General features: G+C 40.0%; 1 protein-coding gene and 1 long non-coding RNA gene across 14 annotated transcripts in view; one reads left to right on the top strand and one right to left on the bottom strand.

Annotated features, from left to right (window-relative positions):
• LOC115497352 (uncharacterized) overlaps window positions 1–27,351 on the top strand; it is a 76,502-nt gene that overhangs the window by 31,229 nt on the left and 17,922 nt on the right. For 10 of the 11 annotated variants that reach the window (XR_012058440.1, XR_012058439.1, XR_012058446.1 and 7 more), the window contains 3 exons: window positions 3,269–3,514; window positions 4,717–5,407; window positions 7,246–7,407. This is a non-coding gene — a long non-coding RNA (uncharacterized lncRNA). The remainder of the gene's footprint in view (window positions 1–3,268; window positions 3,515–4,716; window positions 5,408–7,245; window positions 7,408–27,351) is intronic. The other variant, XR_012058442.1, reaches the window with a different exon arrangement.
• IFT81 (intraflagellar transport 81) overlaps window positions 1–27,351 on the bottom strand; it is a 37,367-nt gene that overhangs the window by 2,428 nt on the left and 7,588 nt on the right. Inside the window, exons 7-16 of one of the 3 annotated variants that reach the window (XM_002192676.7) lie at window positions 26,190–26,274; window positions 19,957–20,120; window positions 17,633–17,728; window positions 15,716–15,862; window positions 8,279–8,428; window positions 7,184–7,312; window positions 5,981–6,070; window positions 4,960–5,046; window positions 3,569–3,640; window positions 3,394–3,479 (exon numbers count right to left, since the gene is read on the bottom strand). In XM_002192676.7, the coding sequence (XP_002192712.5) occupies window positions 3,394–3,479; window positions 3,569–3,640; window positions 4,960–5,046; window positions 5,981–6,070; window positions 7,184–7,312; window positions 8,279–8,428; window positions 15,716–15,862; window positions 17,633–17,728; window positions 19,957–20,120; window positions 26,190–26,274 (1,106 nt within the window). Of the gene's footprint in view, window positions 1–3,393; window positions 3,480–3,568; window positions 3,641–4,959; window positions 5,047–5,400; window positions 5,914–5,980; window positions 6,071–7,183; window positions 7,313–8,278; window positions 8,429–15,715; window positions 15,863–17,632; window positions 17,729–19,956; window positions 20,121–26,189; window positions 26,275–27,351 lie in introns of those variants that run through there. The other 2 variants (XM_072936259.1, XM_072936260.1) reach the window with 2 other exon arrangements.

Below are 27,351 nucleotides of genomic sequence, written 5' to 3'. Positions count from 1 at the left end.
GAGGTTCACAAATGAGACAGAAGAGAAAACACAAAGAAAACTTTTTGTCATTGGACAAAATTAATCTTTGATATGAAGGATCAGATCTCCTTGTCTCAGCTGTGCAGCTGGGAAAAGTGATACTGGCTAAGGTCTCTTACATTTTTGAAGATGGCATGATCACTGCTCCTTCCAGCTTGAGGGCAACAGTGAGACCATACAGATGAGATCCTGATCCTTTTTGTAATTAATTTATCCTGGTGACATCCCGAGGGGAGTCACAGCCTCACTCGTACAGGTGTCAGAATTTACTGACCCACAGCCCTTAACTGCTGTGAATGCAGTGTTGGAATGAGTGGGAAAGTGCAGGAATGAGGGGGAATGGCTTTTCAGCCCAGGCCTGACAAGGCCACTGAGTGCAGTGGCAATGCTGCACGTTCCTCTCCCAGAAAACAGCCCTCACATTTCGGGGCCTAAGCACAGGCTGAGAAGTGTTAATGCTGACATTCAGCATGGAAAGCCCTGGCTGGCCACCTCTGTTTGTACCAGGTGGCCTCATCACTCTGCCATACCCAAAGATGACACGACCCCTGACAGTAAAATACACAAAACACAACAGCACAGTCCACAGACAGCACAGGGACTTATCTTTAGCTTTTCTGAAATGTGACAATAGAAAAAAAAAACAAAACTTCTGCACTGAGCCACTTGGAAAAAAAGATCAATTATCTTTTGTGTGTAATTATTACATTTTTCTGGTGTGAGAGTCATCTAGTGGAATTCAAAATAACCCAGCTCATTTAAAGAGCTTTCCAAAGTGCTCTATTAACTCTATAACCCTAATTGTAACCTCCAAGTACAGAAATCATAATTTCAGGAAAGTAATGTCAGCCTCCACAATGCCAGAGCCTGAAGGTTTCCTGGAGTGTGAGAGCAGCTGTGTGGACCCAAAGCACTGTGTTCCCTTAATCCTTCCCCTTCTCCCAAGTACTCCAGGACTTAGACTGGAGCACTTGGGCCTGGGGCCAGCTGGTCCTGCCTCCACAGGAATGGAGCTGGATCACTTTAGGATCTCTTGCTCTTGGACAATTCCAGCCAGAACAGAGCAGAGCTGCGCTGAGGCTGCTCCAGGTGCTGTGCTGTCACACTGATCCCAGCAATCTTCACCCATCTGGAGGTTGAGCTGAAGCTGCTTCTTTGCCCTGGCACACAGCACATCTTCTCACACATTTGGCCCCCAGAACGCTCCCTTTTTTTTTTTAAAGTAGAGTTTTCAAAGTAATCATCAGAAGGTTTTATGTCTTTTCTAGTAAGTTTTTCTTTACTATTTATAATGATGACTGGAAAGAATGTAACTTAATAACTTTGTTAAAACCCCACAACTTTTTATTTTTAGAAAAGAAAATTAACTTTTCACATTCCTAACAAGTGACTCCATGGAACAGAGAGTTTATATTCAATAAAGAGGGTCTGAATTAAGACATTTTTTGTTCAATACGTTGTCAGGAAAGTGCAATTCTATTTATGGTTCATTTTTACTCTGTTTACATTCCAGCACTTGCTGAAAAATACATTCAGGTTCTAAAGGGATGTCCAGAGAAAAATGTCTCATTTTATATTTTGCTAAGATCTCTCTGCTGAACTTTGCTGTAACTCATTGAAACGAGACAGCTCCGTGACCTCTTAGCAAGGTCAGGACTGTGGCTGGTCCCTGTGGGAGGATCATTTCCACAGTGGGGAAGTGAAACGGGGACAGCACAGAGGGGTAACAGCCTGCTCACATTCCCTCCTCATACCTGGGATTGCATGGCTGGGCTCGTGCTCCATCAGAGCTCTGGGCTCTGATGGCTGCTCTGAGTGAATTCCCACATCCTGGATGTCCAATTCCCAAGGTTTTGAGTGGAGTGAACCAACCTGAGCTCCCACTCCCTGCTGTCTGACCCTACTGCCTCAGGTCCTCATCTTCATGAATATTCACAACATCACTAAGGTTTTATCTGTTCAGCCTTCTGCTTAATTGTGCTGTTTCATCTTTCCTTCATTAGATAAATGTTTATTTCCTACAGCCTTTCATTATTTTGTGAGATGAGCAAGAGCCCTCTTAGCCTCCATCATCTTTTCTCTCCTCGTCCTCTGCTCCCTCCCCAACGTTTGTAGTTTTGATTCTTTGCTTACTCTTACTTTCCTTCACTCTTTATTACAGTGTTTGAACACTCCCATGCCTCACATCCTTGCAGAAGGTCTCTGTGATAGATTTTACTCTGCTCTTTCCCTTCCTGGTGATCTCTGCCTCCTGTTCTAGACCATGGAGATGCAGCTCCACTGGTACCAGTGCAAGGGGCTTCAGGAAAGGGTCTGATGGATTCTCCAGAGAGAATCCCTGGAGTTTTCTCACTGTCTGACATATTTCCCTATCAATGGCCATAAAACTGAGCAAACACAAATTTTAAAACTGTTTTGATAAATGTTTTCATGACTGGGAAATGCTGTGGTGGGAAAGCAAAGACCACCTTGTAAAACCACTGACACCAACTGGATTATTTTGTTGACAACAAATTCACTTTTCTGGAAAAGAGAATTTCTATTTCATGCAATATTCTGAAACTTTGAAAAGCTAATTATGAAGAATAAGCCCTGGGTATTTTGACACTTCTACCAACTGGAAATTATAAATGTTTTGCATTTTCCTGATGCTTAATTTTGAAACAGTTTGTTGACTGTTGCCTGAATTTTGTTTCTGCTTTTATGTTGTATTAGAAGATTGAACATACACAAAATTTTCAACAGGATACTTTCACAAAAATATTTAGTTAAGTTACACTTAGTTAAGTGTAAAAAATCTCTACAACATGGTAACATTTAGACTTCTTAGCACAGATAATGAATCCGAAATATCTCATTCTCAGAAAACATTTCCATCTTTGGCAGGAAAAATTTCTATTTAAAATAGAAAACTATACCAAAAATAATCAGCAGCTCAGTTTATAGTATTTCCTGTCTCTCTTGCTGCCAGTCAAAGGCGAGGGGTCCTGAAAAGAGTCATGGGATGAAGGAAGTGGCTTTTTAGTGGAGTCAGTGAAACTGAGGGTAAGGATGGAGGTTCATGGGATGGTGCAGAACCATCCTCACAGTGTGGGGCTGCCAGTTAAAGCCTGTCCTGGGCTGAGAATCTCCAGTGGGAAGGGCAAATCTCCTGGTATGTCTGACAGAACTTGTATGTTCACAGCAGTATAGGCTGGAATCCGAGATGCTTATTTTTAGATTATTATAGTGTTTCTAAATTTATCAGGTGAACTCCTCCGGCCCAAATGCCAATGAGAAAATTCCTGACTTCAGCCTCAGTTTGTGAATCTCCTTCAAGTCACCCCAAGGGGAGAGAGTCCTGCCAAGGGGAGAGAGCCCTGCCCCGCTCACCGAACCGCCCGGCGCCGCTCCTGCGGGTCTGGGGACACGTAGGCCTTCATTTCCTCCTTGGCACGCTGCAGCTGGACCTCCAGGCTCTGTGAAGAAATGCATCATTTCAATACATATATGGGTGTGTATATTATAATTGCCATTTCATTTCACAGTGAACAGTTTGTGCTCTCACCCTTTTCATGCAGTTAATGTAATGGTAGTTGCTCTCTTCCTGGGCACACTCCTCAAGAAGCCCCTTCACTTCCTGTGGGAAAAGAGTAAGATTCCAAAGCACATGGTGACTGCAAGCTCCCAGGAGATGCCCTGTGTTGCCATACAAACCATGAGAGTTTATAATAATAATAACAACAATAACAATAATACTAATCCTGAACTGATAATTTCTCAAATGTTTATAAAATTTGAGTTTCTCACAAGTCTCTTTTAGAGTGAAAGACAACTGAGTGGTTTTAGATTTGCAGCTTCAGCCACAGTCAGAGATGCAAAATGGCTGTTAACAGGTTTTTATTAATGCCTGACTTGTAACAGACACTTCAGCAATGCTGCCAGGACTCTGCTCCTCAGCACATCTGAAGTGCCAGGCACAGCTGTGAACAAGCATTTCCTGGAACACATCTGCAAAGTGCATGTTAGAAGCTACAGACATGCCAATAGTATGTTCATCACCAATCAATAATTATATGGAGGAGTCTGGGTTAGTGGGTTGCTCCCATCTCTAAATGGTCCATTCCCAAAAAGCCTCATGATCCCAATGGAATTCCTGTACACATTCCAGCTGCACAGCATTTGCAATTCCAGAGCTCTGTTACTGTGTGATTTCCAGACCATCAGCTGAAAAACTGAATTCTACAGTTCTCATGTCCAGCTCAGTCAGGGGATGTGATTGTCACCACGTGGTAGAAAATGACTGAGTTGTCTGCCAAGAAGAAAAGCCTGGATTGCTGTTGTAAAATAGTTCCTTTGGAAGGTTCATTTCATAGCAGGTCCATCTGGTATGAAGGGCCCTACAAAGGAACTTTTAGAGCAGGAAAATAGCTGTCTGTATATCCACCCACACTTTAAACTCCCTGTTTACCTTGCAGTATATTCTTCTGAGGGAAAGGCCTTGAGAAACTAAGCCCAGTCAAAATTCACAGGAGTGATGGAGTGAGACAAAACAGGAATACAAGACAGTCCCATTTTATGAAGTCTCCTCACCACCAGTTTCAGTCATTTATTATCCACTGAATTTGTTGCTAGTGCAGTGAAACTGCCAATGACATATAAAGATTTGTCTTGATCAATTAATCTTTATTTTATGGTCAAACTCTTCCCTAACAGACACTGTCCAGGGCAGCAGCATTTCTGGCAGACTCATGTCCTTGCTGATCAGAGCTGGATGAAGCACCCTGAGTCCGTGTGCTGCTGCTCAGGACCTGTGTGACTGCAGCCACCCCACAGAGCAGCTTCAGGCACCACCTGTGGGTGACACTGACTGGATTTGCACTTTCCTCATCCTGAGGGAGGGCAGGGAAGCACTGCAGCCCAGCATTAATCCAGGAGCAGCAGCCAGCCCCACCTCACCTGCTCCAGCGCCAAGCGATTGGTCTCCAGCCCGGCCGCACAACTGTCATACTGGATTTTCTTCTCATCACATTCTTGAGTTAATTCCTTGGTGAAAAGGGCAAAAGGGCACATCAATGAATTCTTCCTTTGGCTGGCATGTGACACTCAGCCCCTCACACACCAGCCCCAGCTGCTGGAGTGTGACCCTTGCTGGCACATGGCTGTGGTTACACAGGGAAGCCACCAACCCCCACACTCTGGGATCAGAGAGAAGGAAATTCCCTCTGTTCCCTGCCAGGCTAACAAGGCTGTGTTTGCAAGAAGAAAGAACAAATAATTATAAAAATAGACATTAGGAAAGGATCAATATAAGTGCTGCCTATGAAAAGCCAGATTTCCACTTGTGCACACAATCAACCTTTTTGCTGAATTTCATCTGCTGACACTTTAAATGGAACTATTAAAAGTAGGTTTTCTGGAAATTTCATTGATAGATAAATGCATCAGTTTATTGAATTCCATGCTAATGAGCTAACTTATGGCAGCTATACACCCAAAAGACTTTTTTCCCCCCAGCTCTCTATAAAATTTTGAGAACAAATGGACAAATTTATCAGTGCCACAGACAAAAGCAGAAATTAAATCAATGTAGCCAACATTTGGATGAGAAGTTATCTGCAATCCACTCAAAAAGACAGCGTTGGTTGGGATCACCAGTGCTGAAATACAGAAATAGCTTTGCAACTAATCTGAAACTAACTTTGCTTTGAGTTTGAACTATGACTTTTCACATTTTCCCCTGATGTAGTAATTTTTTAAATTGCTGTAAAGGACTGAATTCTGTGCCTGCACTGTCAGCTTTTACAAATCCCAACCTTTAGCACGTTGCTTGCTGCAAACGCTGTTGACAAATTCTGCTACTTCCAGCTTTCCCTCAGAGTTGATCATGTCCTTGTAGAGCACTTCAGAGATCTGTAAATTGGATTTATTTGTGGGTTTGACTCGGTTTACACAGAAAGAGAGGAGTGTTTCTACAAACCTGGCAGTTCTGACGCAGCTGCCTCAGCTCTTTGATGACAGGAGCAAGGCTTGCCTTCTTCTCTGCCACCATGGCATTCAGTTTCTTCACCTGAGAAAGGGACAAAATAATATTCATTAACTCTATAACCCTAATTGTACATTTATGTAATTAGGAATGTGAAAAGAAAGGGAAGTAAACCAAAATACAGAGAGAAAAAATGTGTGATGAAACCTTAATTATACAACTGAAGTTCAGGCCTAATTAAGAAAGGGGAAAAGCCCATCTGGCAGTGGGGTCATTCCCACAAATGATGCAAATTCTGTTTCCATTGTTCCATCTGAGGACATCCCAGGAAAGTCCAAGGCACTGCCCTCGTGCCAGACACCAAAGAGCTGAAGGAGTAGGGGAGATGAAGGGGATGCACAGAGGGGGCTCAGAGAAAGGAATAAATCCTTAAGAAAACAAATACACTTGCATAGGTTAAATAAAGCTTGAAAATGCTAAAACTGAGTCACTTTGATATATTTAGACTGAAAATTCAAATTGCATCTACCTTTCTGTTTGAGAGTAATTCTATTTTAGTTACACCATTGTATTTTAGAAGTTCCCTAATGAGTGAAAAAGATGCTATTTTGCTTTTTGCTCTCTTACAATATTTTTAAATTAGAAATTCAAGTTCTTTCTTGCTTCTATGGCTATGTGGGCAGGTAAATTAAAACATGACAGTTTTAAGGGCAATTGAAAATCAGGCTATAAAGAAAAAGACAAGAATTTAGCTCTTTAAGCATATTAAGTATCTTTTCAACAAATGCTTAACTCCAGTGATTTACAAACATTTTAGAAAAAGCTTCCATTACAGATTCAAACCATTTGTCTTTTTCAAATAACGTGTCAAATAAGAACAAATATGCAACCACTTCTGAAATTACAAAAAAAAATTTAAAAAATCAAAGACAAAAAGATTTGATATGCCTAAAGTTTCTGAAGGGAAGAAAAGGATTTATTTGTAGGATTTTAAAGAAAAGAAATGCACATTTTAGTAAACTTTGTCAAGATTATCTTTGCAGATGTATTTGTTAAAAATATTTATATATATATATATGTATAAACACAGATTAAAGGAAAATTATAAATCCAAACAAAAACATTAAATTGGGTTTTATATCCCAAGGAACTAGATACTCTAACTGAGGAAATGCAGTAATTTAAGACAAAAATCACCATTTCAGACATGTTATCTAATGTCTGGCCTTTCACTTCATCCATTTCACTCTTCACTGCAGAGACTCTTTCCAGCTCCTCCTGGGTGTAGCTGTATCCAGAGATTCCTTTCTTCTCCTCAATTGCTTGCTGAAGATACAAACAATAAATAGTGGATGTAAGTCCATTAACCAAGAAACAGCAAGTTCCTTCGTGGTGCCAAATATTGTGAAGAAGTGAAAAGGGTAAGTACTGTAATTAATTTATTTTATTAATCAATTAATTATAATTAATCTAGCTTCCATAAAAGTAGATTTTATCTCGTGCCTGAACAGCAGGACAATAAAAACCCTCTGTACATACAATATTTGGTCATCCAATGCTCAGTGAAGTGAACAGAGAGTTTCCACAGAGCAAAGTGGGCTGGAAGTCAGGCTCTGAAGAAGTTCAATGTGTAAAACCTGTCTGCTTGATCAGAAGATGCAGCAAATTATTTTGTAAAGTATTTTGGTTACAAGAATACAGGGATTGGAAGAAAATACCACAGAGTGTTCCTGCATTTGGGATGCTTACAGTTATCCAGAGCAGAAATCCTTCTGGCTTAGGGAAGATTCATACAGTTTTAAATTTTAACACATTTTCTTCTAAATACTGTGGGGTTAGAATGTTTCCTTCTTGCCTGCTCTTTCTTTAAATACTACTCCTATATATTTTACAGCAGTAACTTGGATCCTGTTTGCTGCTGGTCATTCTCTAAGCCCTCACTACATCTATGAATACCAAAAAGTAATGTAAGCATCCAGCCTTGCCTTTAGCAGTAATTAGGAATGTGAAAAGACTGTCAGGGTAACAAGACTGTGTTTTAAGTCTTGCCTTAGTCAGTCTAAAAAGAAGCTGCAAACCAGTCCTGATGAACACAAAGTACAGCAGCCTCAGAGTCAAAGCCAAAAATACCTTTTCTACCCCAAAGTCCCCTTCAGCGAGTAAACAGAATAACTGCAGAATGGAATATTTGCATAATTCAATTTTCAACAGAATAACCCCAGCAGCATCCCTGGGATGCTCAGGCTGTTCCCAGGGCAGGGAGGCCGGGGGAGCAGCACAAACTCAGGTTACCAGCTGCTGCTGGGTGGCCTCGTGGCGCTGCCGCAGGAGCTCCTCCGTCCTCTGCAGGACCCCGCACTCCGCCGTGATTTCCGCTATTTCCTGACGCTTCTTCTTGTAAAACGTGTTCTTGCTCCGCAGCTTGCTCACGTACTGCTTGAACTGGGGAGAGAGAGCAGAGCTCACTTCACTTCTAGCAAAGCAGGGCCTTACCACTGCGTAAAATGTAATTATCCTCTTGGTCCTGCACATCCAAAATGCAGTGGTTAGAACAGAGGGTTGGAATTCAGGATTCTCAGGGTCTATTTATTTTCAGCTCTGCATTTGTTCACTGAGGGAGATCAAGGAAAACAGCTCCTCTGCTTTCTGTCCCAGCTCACTCATTTGCAGGCCTGAGATCACTCCCTTCTGCTCGCCACCATTTGACAGCTGGAAAAGTAAATATTCCTTACAAAACGTTATGGGAGTCATGGATAATAAAAACTTAATGCAACAGTAATTAGCACTTGTAACAGAGCCCCAGCCCTGCAGACCAAAACATGGTAATAGACAGCAGCAAAATTGGAAGGGAAGAGGACATGGGAAAATTTTTTTTTAAAAATGTTCTCAGTAGTTAAAACTTGTTGTTCTCTTTCCTTGACTCCTGCAGACCTGGATGATATTGCTGGCTAAGTTTTCAAAGCCAGGAAAATAAAAGAGTCCTTGCAGAGAAACAGAGAAATGCAGTATCTATTTCATTCAAAATCTAAAGCAATAGAGAATTTATATTTTTATTAAAGACTGAGTAAAATGATAAAAATCCTTACAGTCTAACAGCCTTAGCTAATTTTACCTGGACCTATGTATGTTCAATTTGTAACACAAGCACCAGGGTTGAAACAACCAGGTAAGATTTTTCTGTGCTTTAATGTTTTCCATTTGTTGTGCAGTCTCAGCTCATATTCTTGGATTTTACATGAGAACTACAAGGTAAATGCCAGTCACAGCTCAAAAAATGCATTCAGATCCAGAGATGGAAAGCAAAATTTATAAGAGTAAATGATGTAAGAACAGGCTTCAGAATGCTCCTGGATGAGGAGGCGTTCAGTGTGTGCAGGCAGCACAGACCAGGCAGCCCCAGGAGGAAAATTAATCCCACTCCCACTGATACAGGTTTGAAATTCAAACATAAAATAACTTAAATTTCAAAATTTACAATAATTTGTCTTTTTGTGAAATTATCCCTCTCCCTTCTGCGGAATAAACCCAAACCCCTAATGTGAGCAAAGGCTAAGAACCCCCAGAGTAACTGTATGTTCTATAAAAAGTGTCCTGGGCAAACTGCCCACAATGAAATCAACCCTGTTCATCTGCCATCCTGTGCAATATCTAGGCCAAAGCTGCCTCTCTCTTGCTACACTCCAGAACTATTTTTAAAGCCAAAAGCTATAAACGTTTTTGGTGAAAGAACAAACCCACAAATTACTCAATGTGCTCTATGCAGATTGGCCTCTGTGAGGCTTTGGGATAACATCCTACATCCTGCTACTACCCAGGACAAGGATACACAAGGTCACCTGAGCCCCTGTCACGCTCTCTGCTACATTACTGGCACATTTAATGCAGTAGCACCAAATTCATTCCTTTTTGTAGCAAACTTAATCACATCCTCTTCTTTAATACAAAAGACTTCTTTTTCTTCTTTAATTGCTTTGACAATACCGAGCTTTCTGTGATTTCCAAGTGATTATAAAAGTAGAAATACAATTTCTCCAACCAGCTGAGGAAAATCTAAGGCAAGCACAGCCATCTGTCTTGATCCTTGGGACATTTCATTTGACCAGTGAAATATAATAAAGAATGAGGTAAAGGATTAAATTTAATATGTGACCATACAGAGCTATCAAATCTGAATGATCTTCTGTCAGTGCATCCCAGGATGAAAAGCAAACTACAATTCTCTTCACTTTTAAGGTCTTGAAAATAGCTCAAGTGGGAGGTAGGGTATTTGCATATTCAATTTTCAAAGCATAATGTATTTTACAATGAAAGTCAAAGGATCTTGTTGTTTAACGAACCAATTCCACCACTGTTCTATTATTAGCTAATTAACTTAGGACTATATAATACAAATTTCATCAAATGAACTACAAGTTGCTCACAGTGACAACTGAAATCTGTTCCTTTTATGAGGTGGATGCACAACTTCTGGCTTTTTAAATGAAACTTAACCTTTCACACAGCTTTTATTGCAGCAAACAAGGTAAAACAGATGTAAACAACAGTAGGAAAGTGATCATCTGTGTAGAAAATCAACCAGTAATTTGGCAAAATGTTCAAAAGACCTGATTTACTCCAAGGGCAGCAAAGATTAGCCCCTCAAAATCTCACTGACTGAAGGCTCCTTTAGATCTACAGCCAAGTTCTGAGCTGGAGCTCTTAGATTTGACTCTACTTAAATCAGCAGCTTGTAGGGATCTTCCAGCAAAATTAGGCTTCTTCAGCCTAAAAGCTGAGAGTCATTCCATAGGTTTCCAAAAAATAAAAGAAGTATAAAATACCAATGTTTTCATCTGTGTGAGCATTGCTCCTGAGGCTTTGTACACCTCATGTGTACATGAGAAATCAATGCCACAAAACACTGCATTTTACTGTGGTGAAATTACTGTGGTGAAATTTTCAATAATTGGAATAGTTCACAGAGAAATAACATTGTTGGGCCACATCACTGTCAAATGAAGTAACCAAAGGAGCAGCAGCATTTTCCCACAGACCAAGGCAACTGCTCCCTGTGTCCAAACTCAGCAGGCTCATCCTGGAATTCCCATGGATCTGCCTGTGAAGTTCCAGTCAAGGCATGGCCACCAGAAGCTTTTCCTTCTCAAGCAGCTGAACACAAGCAGTTATTTCAGCCTCGGAGATTAAATGACTGGATGAGAACCAAGTGCTGGCACTAAGGGAAGCAAACCAGCCTGGAGCCTGTGTCAGCCCAGTCAGAGCCCCTGGAGACACAAAAACCATCCAAGGGAAAGCAAGTAAATATTCTGCCTTTTAACTTGGCTATTTTTATGGGTGACTGTATAACAAGCATAACAAGCATGGAATGCAGATTATGGAACACAGTGAATGAAAACAGGACTTTGATTTCTCATATAACACAAGTATACAGCATCCCTGGGCAGATTTCCTGGATTATGCTCCATTTTTATTGGAAGAATCCAGCAATGCACCTACTGTATGCTTTTCCATTTATTAGGCTCTGGAAGATATTGGTATCACCAGATTCAGTCTCCCCACACTTAGTGAAGGAATTACCATAACAGTTCTAAATAAAAATCCAGTCAGGGATGTAGAAATGGCTTCTCCAGGGGCATCCAGAGCCTGGCAGGTTATCCCCCTCCAGGAAAGGACATCAGCCTGGTGACCTCTGTGGTCAGAACTAGGACCAGAGCCCAGCTCCCCTTTGCAGCCTTGGCTTTTCACTACAGGCTCCTCACCTCATCTCCATTAACCTTACATTTGCCCCAGGAGACATTTTCACAAGGTTTCTTATTCCAAGATTATCATTAAAGGAGAAAATGGATAAAGCTTTTTTTCTCCAAAGAACAAACCCCAGATAAATTGCTCACTTTGGAGTCAGATTTTTTAAATAGTATTTTCTGGATTAATGCAGCAATTAGATTGTTTTATTGTAATCGAAGTATTCTTCATATGAAAATATTATAGAAAACAAAGTGTTAATTGCAAAAAAAGTGGTTTTCTATGAAACTCATTACAAGGTTCCAAATAAAAAAAATTAGTTAAGAAAATTATTTGCCTAAGCACAATAACTGCAGAAAATCTTAGCTGACTATATTTATTTTCATTAATAACTGAGGAACAGATGTTTTAATTTCTAACTAGACTAATTAATGGGATACAGACTGTCCAAAGTATTAAAATTCAGTTAGGAAAAGTTCCTGAACATAACAGGCTTTCCATATTTTTTTCCTAAGAGGCTCTAAATTCAAGCTAGTACAGCCAGTGTTGGACAGTTAATAACTCAGACATAGAAGGATGAGCTTCTAAAAGATAAGAGCAGTAGAACCTCAGTCTAATAAAATGAAAGTATCCTACAGCCTGCTCATGGCACAGCTCAGCCAGGAAAACTCTTCCTTAGCATTTTCCAGGAGTGCTTGCATCTGATCAGGCAAGAACTATTAAGGCAGTCACTACTAATACTTTGAAACAATCTAAATATTTATAATGAAAACCCATTTTCAGTGCTCAGGGAAGATTCACAGGTCAATGAGATCCAGAATTTATCCATGGCAGGGGGTGCTGAGGGAGTGCTCAGCTCTGAGAGATTTCCCTGAATCTCTGCATATTCAGGTGGCAGGGAACTCCCCACAGCAAAAATCTGGCAGATTCAGGTGGATCAACTGTTTTTGAGGAAAAGTGGCAAGATCTTTTGTCTTGTTTTCCCAGGGGCAAGTAGGCATGGATGAGTATTTGTATTGAAAAAAGATCAAACTCCTTAAGTAATGCATGTGCAAACCTCACACACCTGTGAACAGAGAGGATTTCCCATGCCCTGTTCTCAAAACCAGATTAATTCCCAGTCCTGCAGCTTAGCACAGCTCTGAGACAACTCTGAATCCTTGGGAAACTCTGTGTTCTTGGGCCCTGTGCTGAACTCTGGAAAGTACAATGGGTTGTGTAAAAGGCTAAAAATATCCCAGCTTTACCTAGGATCACTTGTAATTGAACCATCCAGCATTCCAAGTGTCAACATGTGATTCCCTAATTTTCAGGATCTGACAGCTGCAGTGAGGAGCTGCCAAGTGTGCCCCCTGCTCACTGCACTTTGATTGAAGTACTTAAAAAGACTTCATAACTCCCAAAGACAATTTATTCCTACTTTTTTCTGTTTGATGTAAATGAATTGGTTATTCCCTGCTGTTTCTCCTGAGTTCTACCCAGGTGTACAACCTTTCAAACCCAGTGAATGCTTTTCATGACCGTGGAAGAAAGCAAAACACCAACACCTAAAAACCTAAGCCAGGCCTGACCTTTTGGTGAATGAATGGCTAAAACCACCTCAACTGGAGATCCAAATGCTGCTTTGGGAGCACCAGTTTGGAAGGTGCTGATTCTTCCATTGCCAAGTCTGGAGAGTGCCATGGGATGTAATAGGACAGAGCAAAGTGAGACAAAGCAAAGATTGGAAATGCTGGGTATAGGAGAAAAACAATGCTTTGATTTAACTGTAGCATTTTGATAGGATTAAAAAATCCATTTAAATTTAAGACAGCAAAGCTATTTGTTAAAACACTCTCTTTCTGCCTTTTTAAAAATGGAGGAACTAAATGTCAAACATGTCACTGGAAGAGGAAAGTGTAAGGAAGCTCTTGGCTGTCAGTGTGAAGTGAAGGTTGGATGGACAAACTCATCCTGTCCCATGAACTGCAGCACTGACTCACCACCACATTAATCAACACTTCCTTTGCTATTGCCTCAAAGCTGGAGCACTGAACCAGAAAATACAAATCCTACCAGAAACAAACCTGCAGCAGGAGGTTGGCTGGGAGTGAGGAACCCAGACTTTCACTGGGAGGCAGAACCTGCTCATGACACTTTTGCTTCATCACCTCTTCCCTGCCAGCCCTGTCTCCTTCAGCCCTGGCTCCTCACACCCCCACTCTGAGGCAGGAATGGCTCTGTGCATTTGCCATGGACTTGGAGGAGATGCAGAATCTACAGCACCAAGGCCCTGTGCAGCAATTCTGGCAGCAGACATTTACAAAGAATTAAACATCACTGTCTCCACCTTCCAGATGAGGAAACCATGACCTTTGAAACAGAAGTTACCAAAAATCATCAAGAATTCAAATCCTTTCCTAGTCTTTCGGCACAGGAAACACCCTTTTTACTGTGTTGCATGTGTGCCTGTGAGTACCACTGCACTTCACCTGAGGAAGTAATAAACATGAACAGGACATGGATTTATATATTCACTTCCTTGCCAATACACATTTCCTTGCAGAAAATATGTTACAGACCAGGAAATGCTTCTTATGAAAAGACAAACACTTCTGATTTTAAGCCAGTGGTTTTTTCCAAATTGCTCATTTATACTTCTCTGTGCAAACTGAAGACTTGAAAATATTTTAAAAATCAAAAGCAGAACATATTTGAACAAAAGGAATGCAGATCATGTCCAAAACAGATCTTGTCCTTTTTCTGTCTTGAGCCACTTCCTTGTGTCAGACAGTTAAGTTGAGTTTTTCTTTACTAAGCCTTTTACAATGTTACGAGGCTTCCTTCCTACCCAGTTCTCAAATTTCTATGGATCAGTTTCTTGTCTCCTGCAGAATAGGCACAATTATTTCTTACCTTACAGTGCCTGTGCAGATAATGTAAAACATATGCTGCTGTCTTGGTAATACATTCTTGTTGATTAATTAAACATTTCTTTCCATCACATGTCAAAAACCACGAATTGTCAGCTTTCTGCTTTAATTTTTGCTTAAAAACTTGTCAAAGACTCCAGCAATGTGCCCACTGGAGCTGAAAACCTTGGAGTGGAGAGAAATCTAATGCAGTGGGTTCTTTATTATTGCTACCACAGGAAAGGGTACAGTGTGTTATGGGAAGAGAAACCAACATCTTCATTTTCCACATTTCTGTGCCATTACTCCCACCTGAACTCTTCATCTACACTTTCAGACTCCTTTAAAAGTAACTGATTTTGTGGAGCAGCCACGTCCTATGGGATTAGGAAGGGAGTTCCTTCTCAAAAGGGCGTTCCCTGTATTTATAAGTATGTAAAAAAAAGGCACAAAAACACAGAACAGGCAAGCAAGGAGTGTGTGCTTCTGGCTAAATGATGGCAATGCAAAGACAAGACATGAGAGAACGGTATTAACTCAGAGAATGATGCAGATAAAATTCTCTTTAGTTTAGTGACTCTGCCTGTAAATTCCCTTAGCAGGATTCTTCCCAACTCAAAAAAATTACAGGCTGAAGAAAAGTCAATTTATTTTACTGGCAAACCAATACCAAATTGCAGCTCCCTTATTCTTTGCAAAGTTCTGAAGCAGAAAAAGCTGCTTTGAGAAGTACAGCTGCCAATCTCACTGTGCCTGGGCCACACTGTGCCAGTCACTGTGTCGCAGCTGAACCTCAGGAGGGTCTGGGAAATTTGGGATTTAAGGAAAAATTTTTGCGGGTAATAAATATCACAGGACTAATTGCATCTCTGATAATCACTGGTTATATGCTTTATAATCATACAGACTTTTTATATTATTTATAATCATATTGACCTTTATGATTAGTTATTCACCATCACACCACTGTGATGATATTGCCATTATTTGGCTGGAATGTTAATCCAGCCCAACACTGAGTCCTTGTATAGCTTGCAATGGATTAGGCACAATGTGAATAAGAGAAATCAATCATTTGGAAATAGCTACAAATCCTTACCTCATCCTCAGTCAGGACTTCAGAGCCTCCCAGCTCGTGGGCCTGACTGTTCTTCTGCTCCACCTGCTTCTCCAAGCTGGACATCTCCTCCTTGGCAGCCTGAAGCTCTTCTGCCTTGGCTTCTTTTTTCCGGGAAATTATAGAAGCCTGCAAGATCATTAATGTAAAAATTGCCTCGTTTAATCAGGCGAAAAATGACTTTTAGATAAAATGTATAGTTTATATACAGCAGGTTAAACCACAACCTCATTGAAGTTGGCTGCAGCATCTCAACTTTCTCCAGAATGGATGAGGTTTCCAGCACAGCCTTTTTGTCCAGACTCAAGCTGATGTATTTGACATTTTAGATTTACATTTTTTTCACCTCATGTTTTCGTTTTCATTGAGGAAAAAGGCAGGCATTTTAGCTGCTCCATTTCTTCTTCTTAGTCCCTCTTGGTGAATATGTTAGATATACCAAATTGGCTTAACTGAAAAGTTATCCAAGATTTCACAAATGTCATAATACAGATTTTTATAACTCCAACCTACTCCAACCTACAGAAATATGTTACACTAAAGCAGAACTGAGCCACTAAATCTTGGCAAATAGCTAGAAGATGATGCATAAAGCAATAAAGTACAGAAATAGTGTAGATTACAGATTTTTTTTTCTTAGTCTAGAAGATAAAGCACTTAAAAATAATATTTTATACAAGACTGAATATTTAATAGTACCTGAGTTTTGACCAGAACAGATTTGGTAACATAAGTATACGTTAGTTCAAGGATAAAAATAAAAGCATTTTCCTCTTGCTAAAGTATCCTGTAGAAAAATACTATAAAATAATACAACACATTCATTTAGATGCAGGTACAGGAATTTGAGGCATGGCTGGTTTCTTCAAGTGAAAGGAAAAACTTACAACAAAATGAAGCCAAAACACAGCAGCTTTCTCACACTCAGCTGAGAGGACCAGCTTTCTGCCTAAATAAATCTCCAACAGAATTGTGCTGGGGTGGGAGCTCAGCTCTCTGCTGCACAAGGTGTCTGTGGTGACAAACCAGGGGACAACAGAGCTGATTATTTTGTGAAACTGAACCCAGGCCCTGGCAGAAGAAAGCAAAGAGCTCCCCAGGCTCTGAGCTTCCAGCTCCTGAGGTGGACCCTCCTTGGTACCAGCACATTCCAGAGCAGGATTCTCTCTTAGGAAGAACATCTCTTCCAAAATAAAACGGTGTTTCACTTTGCATTTGTGACTGAACTGCAGTGCATATCTTATCCCCATTTTTTCCCTCTCACTGGCACATTTTATTTAAGTCTTTTGATTTTTCAAGCCATGACCATAAGCATCACATTGAAGATCTTCCATAAAATTAGCAGTGCTGCAAGTAGCCTGGAAAAGGAATCACTCAGGTTCCTGCTTAAGGTCCGAAAATCTCAGAGTTCATAAATCCTTTTTATAACTTGGGAATTTACTAAGACTGGACCCCACAGCCTATTTTATAGCAAGATTATTTTACAGCCTCAGGATGAGAAATCAAAGAATTCATTCTTAAGAGATGCAAAGGAGAAAAATGGCATTTGGTCAGACCTAAGGAAGGGACAGAGCTGCAGCAGGCAGCCCCCATGCTGCCTTGTAAGAATCCATCCAGAGCTGGAACTTTACCAAAATAGCTCCTCCAAAATGCCCCTTCCAGAACTGCTGTGCTGCAAGGACAACAGTCAAAACATTCACTAACACAACTAAAAGCAAAGTTTGACTCAGCCCTAAATATACATATGTTCAACACCTCTTTATTCTCCTTCTCACCTCCATCATTATGTATTTCTACTGATGATGCTAGATAAATCAAAAGAAAAAATCAGCATGTAAACCAATTAGAGACTGATTTTTTCTCCTATTTCTGCTTAAAACACATTTTGTTCCCTCTTACCTGCTGGCGATACATGGAGAATTTACTATCAGTTGGCTCATACGTGATGATCCTTTTCTCAGTCAGCTGATTAATTTGTGCATTGACTTCCTCTATCTGCAAGACAGAGTGCAAAATTAAGGAAACAGAGCTTGGTGTCTTTGTCTTCTCCAAGAATTAAATGCTTTGCAACGATGATTTACAATCCAGCCAGTTCTTTTTTTTTGAAACAGAGAAACAGACCCAAAAAGCTCCATGAGTCATTGAGTACAGGCCAGGAAGAGGCTGTTTTTGGATTTCCAGTTCTGTGCCTTTATGATAAGGCAGAACCATGACGCTGGCCCTGAAAATGAAGTAAACTGGTGCATGTGGAGAGAAAGTGCAATGAGTTGGTACAGAAAAAAAGAAATTGCCACATACTGAGTGAAAAATGTAATTTTATTGATATGAACTAAAATTCCCTTTCATTCAACCATTTAACAGAAGTTCAAAGGGAAGCAAATAAAGATTAAGTGATTAAAAATTTCATCAAGAATTTGTAAAGTCACAGACCATAATATTGCAGGCCTGTGGTGCCTTCTCCTCCTGCCACAAGATGCCCTTGGTTGTCCTTAGTCCCAAACTGCTGAGCTTCATTCCAGCCAAAGTTTCTGGAGCTCTCAGCCACACCAGAGTGCAGATTCCAGCCTTCTCAGTGCACTGGGCCTCCCACCAGCCATGGAATACACAGCCACAGCAACCTTCCTTCAATTCTCTGCTGCTGCTACGGGAAGTGTAAACATGCTGCAATCCCAGGGAGTCAGACCAGAACACAGGGACAGTGCTGGGCATCACCCTGGAAGCTCTGGGAGCAGCATCCATGTGCTTGGAAAACTGAGAATCTCAAATAAATTGCTCAATAGGACTAAAAGTACTCCACCACCTGGAGGAAAAAAAAACCAACTCTCCAGTGAATTCTATTCTATTAGTGGTAGAACAGGCTTGAATTTGAAAATGGCATTAGAATTCTCTTCTGCGAATAAATTCCTGGGTTTATATTATAAAATGCATGGTGGAAACATGCTTGGTGCACTTCAGCTCCTTTTTAAGGCACTGACATAATAAAAAGCCAACTAAAAAGAAAAAGTTGCCTAAGGCCATGCTGTGAAAACAGCCAAGTGTATGACATGATTTTTTTATCTTTCAAGAAGAAGATACTTCCAAAATATAACAAATAAAAGGTTACATCATGGAGAAAGAGGGAAAACCTTAAAGCTTTTTAAAGTATTGCGATAAACCAAACAACACTTGGAAAAGAAATGTGCAAAAACCAGGGTTCAAGCATGCCTGAAAGACATAACTGCAGCCACAAATATTGTTTTGATTAGAGGAACTAATCTAGGAAAGCAGAGGCTGAATCACAGAGCTGGTTTATTATTTTAGCCCTAATCTGCCATTTATTAATGCTGTCATTCTTTAGGATGGATACTCTCTTTCCTCGTTATCTCTATTTCATGGCAAAGCCTAAGTTGGAAATCCTAAGGGTATTAAACACCAGCTGGTAAGAAACTACTCTTCTTCCCTCTAACACTGGTGTAAATCTTCATCATTATCATCAATAGAAATACTAATAATTAACATTCCTCTAAATTCTTCTCGGAGAATATATTTCATATTTAATCTTTTATTTAGGATTATGCAAATAGGAAAACTTCATTGAGTTAATATATAAATGTACTTGTGTGGCAACAAACCCCTCTGCATGTTCTGGATATATCTGACAAATAAGAGTTTTTCTAAGACTATTTGCTTTTAACTTATGAAAAAACCTGGAAACGTAAATCAAGATTTGATGGCCAAATTTTCTTTGTTCTTCAAAACTAAACAAAACAATGCAGGGCTCTTCCAAACACTGAGGAGTTCTGAACCACTGCACATGGATTAAGGCATCATCTTGTGAGGATACATCCCTCAGGGAATGCTGTTCCCTCCACAAGCTCTGGATGTGTTGGGATAAACCCCCTTGATGGCAGGGAGAGTTCCAAACAAGTGAAATCTGAAGAGCAGAAAAATCAGCCCTTTAGTGCTGAATTAACACAATTTCCTCAATAGCACTAAGGATACGTTTGGGTTTGGGGTTTGGTTTGGGGTTGGTTTATTCGTGTCTCTTTTGTGGTATGTAAAAAACACCTTATCAGAGAGTTTGTGCTTAGTGATTGAGACACCTTTGGTTTCACAGCCAAGGGATGCTGCTTTGGGAATGAAACATTTTCTCTGGGATATGAAGCAGGGATAAGAACATTGCAGAGTCCAGGCAGCTCAGACCATGCTACAGAACACAAATGAAGGGTGACCTTGTCCCTCACCTCACTTTCCAGTGCAGTAAGATCAGCTTGAGTCATGGCTGGCTCTGCAACCACCTTTTGTAAGAAATACACTGAAGTCTTTTTACTTTCCATCTCTCTGGGTATTTTTTCATTTACCAGGTAGGAATTGAAATTTATCTCCTCTTCTAGCTTCTTCATTAAACCTTAAAAAACAAATTAAATCACTGAGTGTCTATAAAAGCAATGTAGCAGATAATTAAGTTTGATTTCCCCAACACATTAAAGTATTTAGCAGCTGATTACAATAACAACACCATAACATTTGAGTCTTCAGTGCTCAGAGAAAGGAGGAGTTACTTGATTTAAATTTTTAATCTGGATCTCAAACAATACAAAAGTATTTATTATTCACCTATCTTGAACATGTAACTATCAGCTCCTTGAGAGATTCTTCTCATTAATAACAAGTAAACCCCATTTCACAGGAAACTCCAGCTGAGTCAGATACAGAATTCAACACACACTGCTGATATAAACAGCCATTGAACCTTTATCTGTAGAAAAATCTTAATTTGGCCTAGCTCATTGATAGATTTATTATATCCTTGGAGATTCATGCATAAAATAAAACTTTTTTTTCTGTCTGGCATTTAAAAAGGCCTTAAAATGGGCCAAGTTTAATGTGTGCCGACTTTAAGGGTCCTTTACATTGCTGGAACACAGATTGCCTCCCTGTAAAGAATTCTTCTTGAAAGAACAAACATTTAATCTCAGGACAGTTTTTAGACTGAAAATGCAGAAAATAACAATCCAAAAGAAAAAAGCAACCCCATTTATAAGCTTTGCTAGATACCAGCCTGATGCACCTACACCTTACCAGGCTCAGAAGGACTTGGCTCTTTCTAGGCAGAGTAATTCAGGCTCCTTAAGAGATCATTTATACATAAATCCAAGATAAGAACAATTCACAGATAGAAAAATGCAACAGAATGAAAGGAAACATCTATTTAAATGACACTGCACAGTCTCCACTGACAACAGGCAGTTCAGTGCAGTAATTCCTCAGACAGCTGTGCCAAGATTCAGAAGCTGCATGTCAGATGAGAGTGGGAATGGGTATTTCAGAGTATTTCTCATGATCTAGGTGATCCAGGGCTCTTTTTCAATTTCAAACAACTTCTTATGGTTGGGATTTTGGTTCTCTCCATATTAGGGAGAAGATGGAATTGTGATGAAATGCCAAGGAAAACAAGAAGTTCACAATCTCCATCTCTTTCATTTACTGCACAAGCAGAGAGAAGTTGAGCACAGAGATACAAAAATGCAGCTGATGCTGCTGAAACAGAGATGGGAAAGGATGTAGATGAAAACAGCTTTTGGTTCTCAGGCTAAGAAGCCTGACTGCCAAAGGGAAAGGTCAGAACAAAGTGAGAGTCCAGGAAAAGGGGCCCCCGTTTTTCTGCTGCTATTTACCTCTAAATCAGTGTCCTGAGAGATCCTCCCGAGCCCTGCTCCCAGCCCACTCTGACAGGAGTGCTGCCAGAAGGGAAATAAGCCATCAGCTCTTGAGAAAACCTCAAGAACTGGGAGAAAAAACAGGCCCTGGGGAAAGCAGCGCTGCCAACGAAGTCAACACAAACCAAAAACGAGTGGGAGTTCCTCTCTCCCAGTTTGTTGGTTTCTGTGTTTACGGAAAGCAACACTACCAGAGGACCTTTTCCCTTTTGTGGAGGGGCCATTTATCAAAACAAACAGCCCCCAGACTGGTTCTGGAGTGGGAGAGTGGAGTTCCTCTGCCTCTGGACTTGGCACTGCAGCTGCACCCTGTGATACACACTGGGACATACTGGGAGAGATCTCCCACTTCCTTCCTCCAGAAGAACTGAATTCCAATTTTCCTCAGCCCATGACAAAGCTGGGCAGGAGGGACCACATTTTAATGTCTCACTAGAAATCTCCCACCTCTGCAAATGCAGCAAAGCTGCTTCCCATGTACCCTGTGAGATGAATTATCACCTCAGAACTGACTGGAGCACCCCTCCCAGTCTGATATTTATAACCAAGATCTTTGGTGTGGAAATCAATGTGATATCAATTACATTATTCTGATATGAAATAATAATATTTTAATTAAATCAATTTATTGAGGTTTTCAGCAGCAAAGAAATCTGCATATATAACCTACACTTCATTTCTTGTGCTACTCCAGTTTTCTGATAAAAAGGTACATGCTTAAATGATTTGTTGTAGATATGACAAGAAACTTAGCAAAGAACCACAAGAGCTTTGATAAGAGCAGAGACCTTTTGACTCCATGGAGTATTAACGTTGATCACAATCTGATTTATTTCTCAAAAAACTTTGGAGCTGCTGCCAAGTCCTGTTGCCCCCTGAGTGGTTCTGTGTTGTGCTGAGTCCTCATGGAGCAACAAAACAAGTTAAAACTTGATTTCTTGGTGGGGAAAGACATGATGTCAACATCCCTCATGAGCAATATAATTTCTTTCCTGAATATTCTGGATATATTTTTCCTCCTATACAACTCCACACATGGAGAAGTAACTATCTAAAAGCTACTTTTGCTTCTTAACAGAACCTTAAAAATCAAAACACAGGACAGCTCCTGGTCTGGGGTTTTTTTTTTCAGTGAAAAGCATTCTTTTGAAATTCCCAGGCTAGAGAGGAAAAAATGCCAGCATACTTCAGGTCTTTCCATTACACATATAAATTCTGTTTTTAATGTTTCAACATTGACTTATGGTTACAAAATCTACACACGTAAGCAGCACAGAAATCTGGCTCTGTGCCCTCAGGTTATTTTAGCAAGTTTCTGCCAACCACATATTTACATGTGGAGAGCTATTCAGAGCACTCCTCATGTTTTCCATTCAAATTTTTTTATTATTATTATTATAAAGAGAGGGATAGAATAAAGAGTTTATTCATGCTTGCTCAGTCATGTAGACAAGAGGCAATTTTCTCTGCACAATTCTGTTAATGGAGCTAAATCTTGATTAACTTTGTGCTCAGAATCCCACTACAGGCTGCCAACTGGGCATCCTGGACCAGAACCATTTGCAATAGGAATTCAGTTTTTAAAAGGGGGGGAAAAAGAGAGGGACACTCATTTCATAGACTCTTTGCCAACAATTTGTTTAATACCACATGGGAAGGCCATGGCCAACTCTAGAACAGACTTAACAGCATCAAATCCTTCCCTCCCATTTCTGCAGCCACAAAGACAGGGCTGAAATTATTTCCTCCACAGCTTCCATGAACACTTCTACTTCCCCTCTCTTCAATAGAGGCCTGGGACATATAAAAACTGGCAGATCAATCATCCCTTCCATATATCCTGGAAAAACCAAAAGCTTCCTGAATTTGTGATTCTAAGTTCTGCTTTTTATGTTTATAATTATTATTAGAGCTCTTTGAAACATCTCTGACCTTTCAGTGCTCTTCTTGAATGTTGAATTTGCCTTGGGCTGAAGGGCTGGATGTGCCAGAGCCAAACCCAGAGGCAAAGAAACTTTCTATGGCATTTTCTCCCAGAAATGAAAGCAGGGAAGGCACCTCATCTATGACACTGGGAGCTCCAGCTCCCCCATTCCCAACCTAACCCACAAATTCTTCTCAGACACTTCTAAGGAAAGAGCCCCACATGCCATAAATACATTGCATGTACATTATTCCTGGAGGAATAGCCTGGAATTTGGCTAGTCCTTAAAATAAATACTGCTGGCACGAGCCTGGCTTCCCAAGTGATTGTGGTCACTTGGAATCAAGGGTCTCCTCATTATTCAGTCATCTCCCTCTTTTTATTTCACCAGTGACTATTTGCTATTTTCTTACAGAAATCTGGTGTAAATACCAAACAATAAAAAGCCAAACACCCATTCCATTTCTCTAAACTTTCCACTGAACTCCTTTTAATCCTTTTAACAGAGGCCACATTGAATTTTTGCTGCCTTGTTTGTTCAAAATGGAATAGAAGAGTTAATAACCTTAAAAAAATCAACCACAGCAACACCATCAATCTCACCAACCAGACTTGTAGTCTCATCACAGATATCAAATTATCTTAAAAGTGTTTTACCACAACCTCTTATCGATTGACAGTGACTTTATAATAAATAAAATAATTTGAAGATGAAATAAAGTTCCACCTAAGCCACTCTCCTTTACCAAATACTTTTATAACTTTAATTGTAACGGGGTCTTGGAGGAGATAATTTAAACTTTGAATTTTAGGAAAAGATCATTGTGTGGAACAGAAAAATATTAATTTTTTTATCCAAATAGAATATTTAAGGAATAGGTTCCTAAATTTCTGGTTTTCATCGAGAATGAAATAAAATAGGCATCCGTACAAAGCAATTCCTCTTTGACAAGTATCTTTGAAGTTCTCAGTGTTCTAAATCTATTTCTACATATTAAATTGATGAAGTTTATAAATTAAAAATTTTACTGTTCATTGACAAAATCGTTTTAACACATTCTTTTCATCAATATTTTCAAACTACTCATTCACTTCATATTTCTGCCAATAAAGTAACCAGCAATGTCCCGCAAAATGGACAGAGACCAAGAATTCAGTGATTTGATTTGTTTCTTTTTGGTTTTTTGTTTTCTGTTTGTTATCAATTTCTGTTCGTGCAGCAGAGCAAAATGATGTCAGTCTTGCAGAGTAAGTGTGAGCTGGGTTGTGGTTATTCAGATCAGAGCCCAGTGTTAACAAAAATACTGTTCATATTCAATACAGCAAACACCACAAAAAAACCCTCCAGAATATAGAAATTCATGTTACTTAGTGCTACCAGCAGCAAATCCTTCTCTAGATAAACAATGTCCTGAGTAGTGCTGAAGTTATCAAACAGGGCAAGACTGAAGTTAATAAAGAGGGAAGGACTGAAATGAATAAGCAGGGAAGGAGCATTCTGTGAACCAGCAGCAAATGGTTCCACTTCCAGCTCTTTTGTAGAAGCTCATAACAATTAATGATACAATTAAAAGTCTTCTAAATATGATGTTTCTAAGAGTTAAAATCCTACCAACCACAAGGCATATTCTTCTGGCACAGCTCAAGAAGGCTGATGCTAATTGCATGCTAATGACACTCATGAATATGTGCTAGTTGCATTCCTTACAGAGTTCCTTTACATTTCCTTAAATATAAAATTAATTATAAAGTGAAGTAATCAAATCCATAAGACAAACAACAAAGCTTCTGCTCATTAGCAACAACTCTGAACATTTCATCTTGTTTAGGAAGTAAAAACACCTGAAGCATTAAAAATGCAAGAAGTTTCCTTTAAAAGGAAGGATCTGACTTCCAGTGAAAATCCAGCTGTTGCACTGTCAGCAGACAAGGCTGATAGCAGGAGGCAGCTGAGGTACTAAACTGCAGCCAAAGGGAATCTTCAAAATGAAATAAATTGTGCCACCTTGTAGACCAACAAAGCTTTTAAAATAAATGGAACCTATTCAGTGCACTGTGGTCACCTAATTTCAATTATTAAAAAAACCCCACAGTTGGCATTCAGTAATTGCTGCTACAGGCAGTGCCTTTGTAGCTGGGGAAAGCAATTACAAAGCTGAGTCCTGAGGTCTTTGTTTGGGCAAAATTTCAACACAAGTTTTCTTAAGTAATGACTTCAGGCTTTGATTGGGAACATCGAAATACTTTTTGTTTTTTCCCCGGCAAGCAGGACTTAAGATAAGGAAATTAAATATGTTAACTTTATTTTCATCTCAATGATTAAATGACATATTTACTGGCTTTTTATTATGTTACCTTTGCTTCTGTGAACTGAACCCATTGAGTTTCCATTGGCCTTAAAAAAACCCAGGAACTGAAATAGAATTGTTGACACAGCTTTGCTGTATAAACTCTCTGATAGCTACTGCAGAAGAGGAACACTTATAAAATCCACTGCAAGTCCCTGTGAGATGGTTCAGATACTCCTTTATTTCCACTTGTGGTTCAGTGGCAGATGAGAATCATTAAAAAATCTAAGTAAAATTATAAAGTAATAACAATGCTATGAGGTGGTGACTGAGGAAAATCCTTTCAACTCAAAAGAGCTGCCAAAGCAGTTGTGAGATGCAACTGAAATAGTAAATGTTCTTGAAAGAGCAGGACAATTACTTGGTTTACTAAATTTAAATTGAGAATTGGTCAGATTCTATCATTTTGCAAGTAATTTATACACCACTCTATGGCATGTTTTGCACCACACTAACCTAGGATGCAACAGGAAAGCCCTACTCACTTTCTGGTTTGGAATCTGCCACCACGTGCTGCATCTCCTTCAGCTGGACCTGGGCTCTCTGCAGCCTCTGCTCTGCATGGAACAACTTTGGAGAGACAATTGGACACACACAGGGTCATTCTTTGGAAATCCATGTGCAAACAACTTAACCAACAGAGCCTCAAAAGAACCCCAAACACAAAACATGGCAGCTTTAACGTCTGGTGATTTTCTGTTTCACAAGGGAAATGTGCCAGACCAAATTTTCAACACTTGGCCTGGGTTTACCTGATATTCTCTCCTGTTAATTGAAAAGAGTGTTCTTGTTCTCCCAAGTGATATTTTCTCTGATGGCAGAAATTCATCCAACAATTTTCAACCAAAAATATGAGTGGCTTGAGCATTACAACAACAACAAAAGGCAGCAGGAATCAGGATTGCAGCAAATAACTCTCCTTATCCTGCAATGCAGCTGAGTTGTCACAGCAATCCACTGTCCATCCACTGCCTCCAAGAGCAGTCTGGAAAGCTTCCTGCCAAACAAGCCCCAGCTGATTTGCATTTCTGTGACTTAGAGAGATGTGTAGTAAGAACTGGCATTAACTGGACATCAAATTCATTTCAGTCGTGATCTTACTGGGGCTCCAGCAAAGACACAACAGCTTGAGAGGCCACTGATTCCCACTGATCCCACATCGAGACAAAGGCTGCAACAGAAGAAATCTGAGGGCTTTCCTCATTTTAATAGTATTGAAATTCAGGCTACAGAATTTGGTGAGACAGAGTAACAAAATGGCACTGGATTCTATTGAAGTATCTTGTTTTGACAACACAGGACAGAAATAAAACCCACCCTTACACCTGGATGTCAGCTGCTCCCAGGGCTTCTCAGGACATCATTTTTCCCAAATTCAGGGGCCTAAATCCTAAGGTTGCTCCTGAATACATATTGCCCTCACCCAGGAAAAATATGAGGTACTTGCTGTGTTGCTCAGCCCTTGAAACCTTCGTGCAGATCACAGAGACAGAAATCAAACCAAGGAAACATTTGCTCACTACTATAAATATGAAGAGTTCCCTTTGGGTGCTCCAGCAGTAAGTCATGGAACATTTCCTGGGAATGCTAAAGGATGATGTCAGTGGGAGATGAGGCAGCCAAGTACCTTCAGTGTGGTGTTCAAAA

Source organism: Taeniopygia guttata, chromosome 15 (assembly GCF_048771995.1).
Source record: "Taeniopygia guttata chromosome 15, bTaeGut7.mat, whole genome shotgun sequence".
Taxonomy (NCBI): Eukaryota; Metazoa; Chordata; class Aves; order Passeriformes; family Estrildidae; genus Taeniopygia; species Taeniopygia guttata.
Note: the sequence above shows the minus strand (reverse complement) of the source record. Positions and strands in the feature narration are given on the sequence as shown.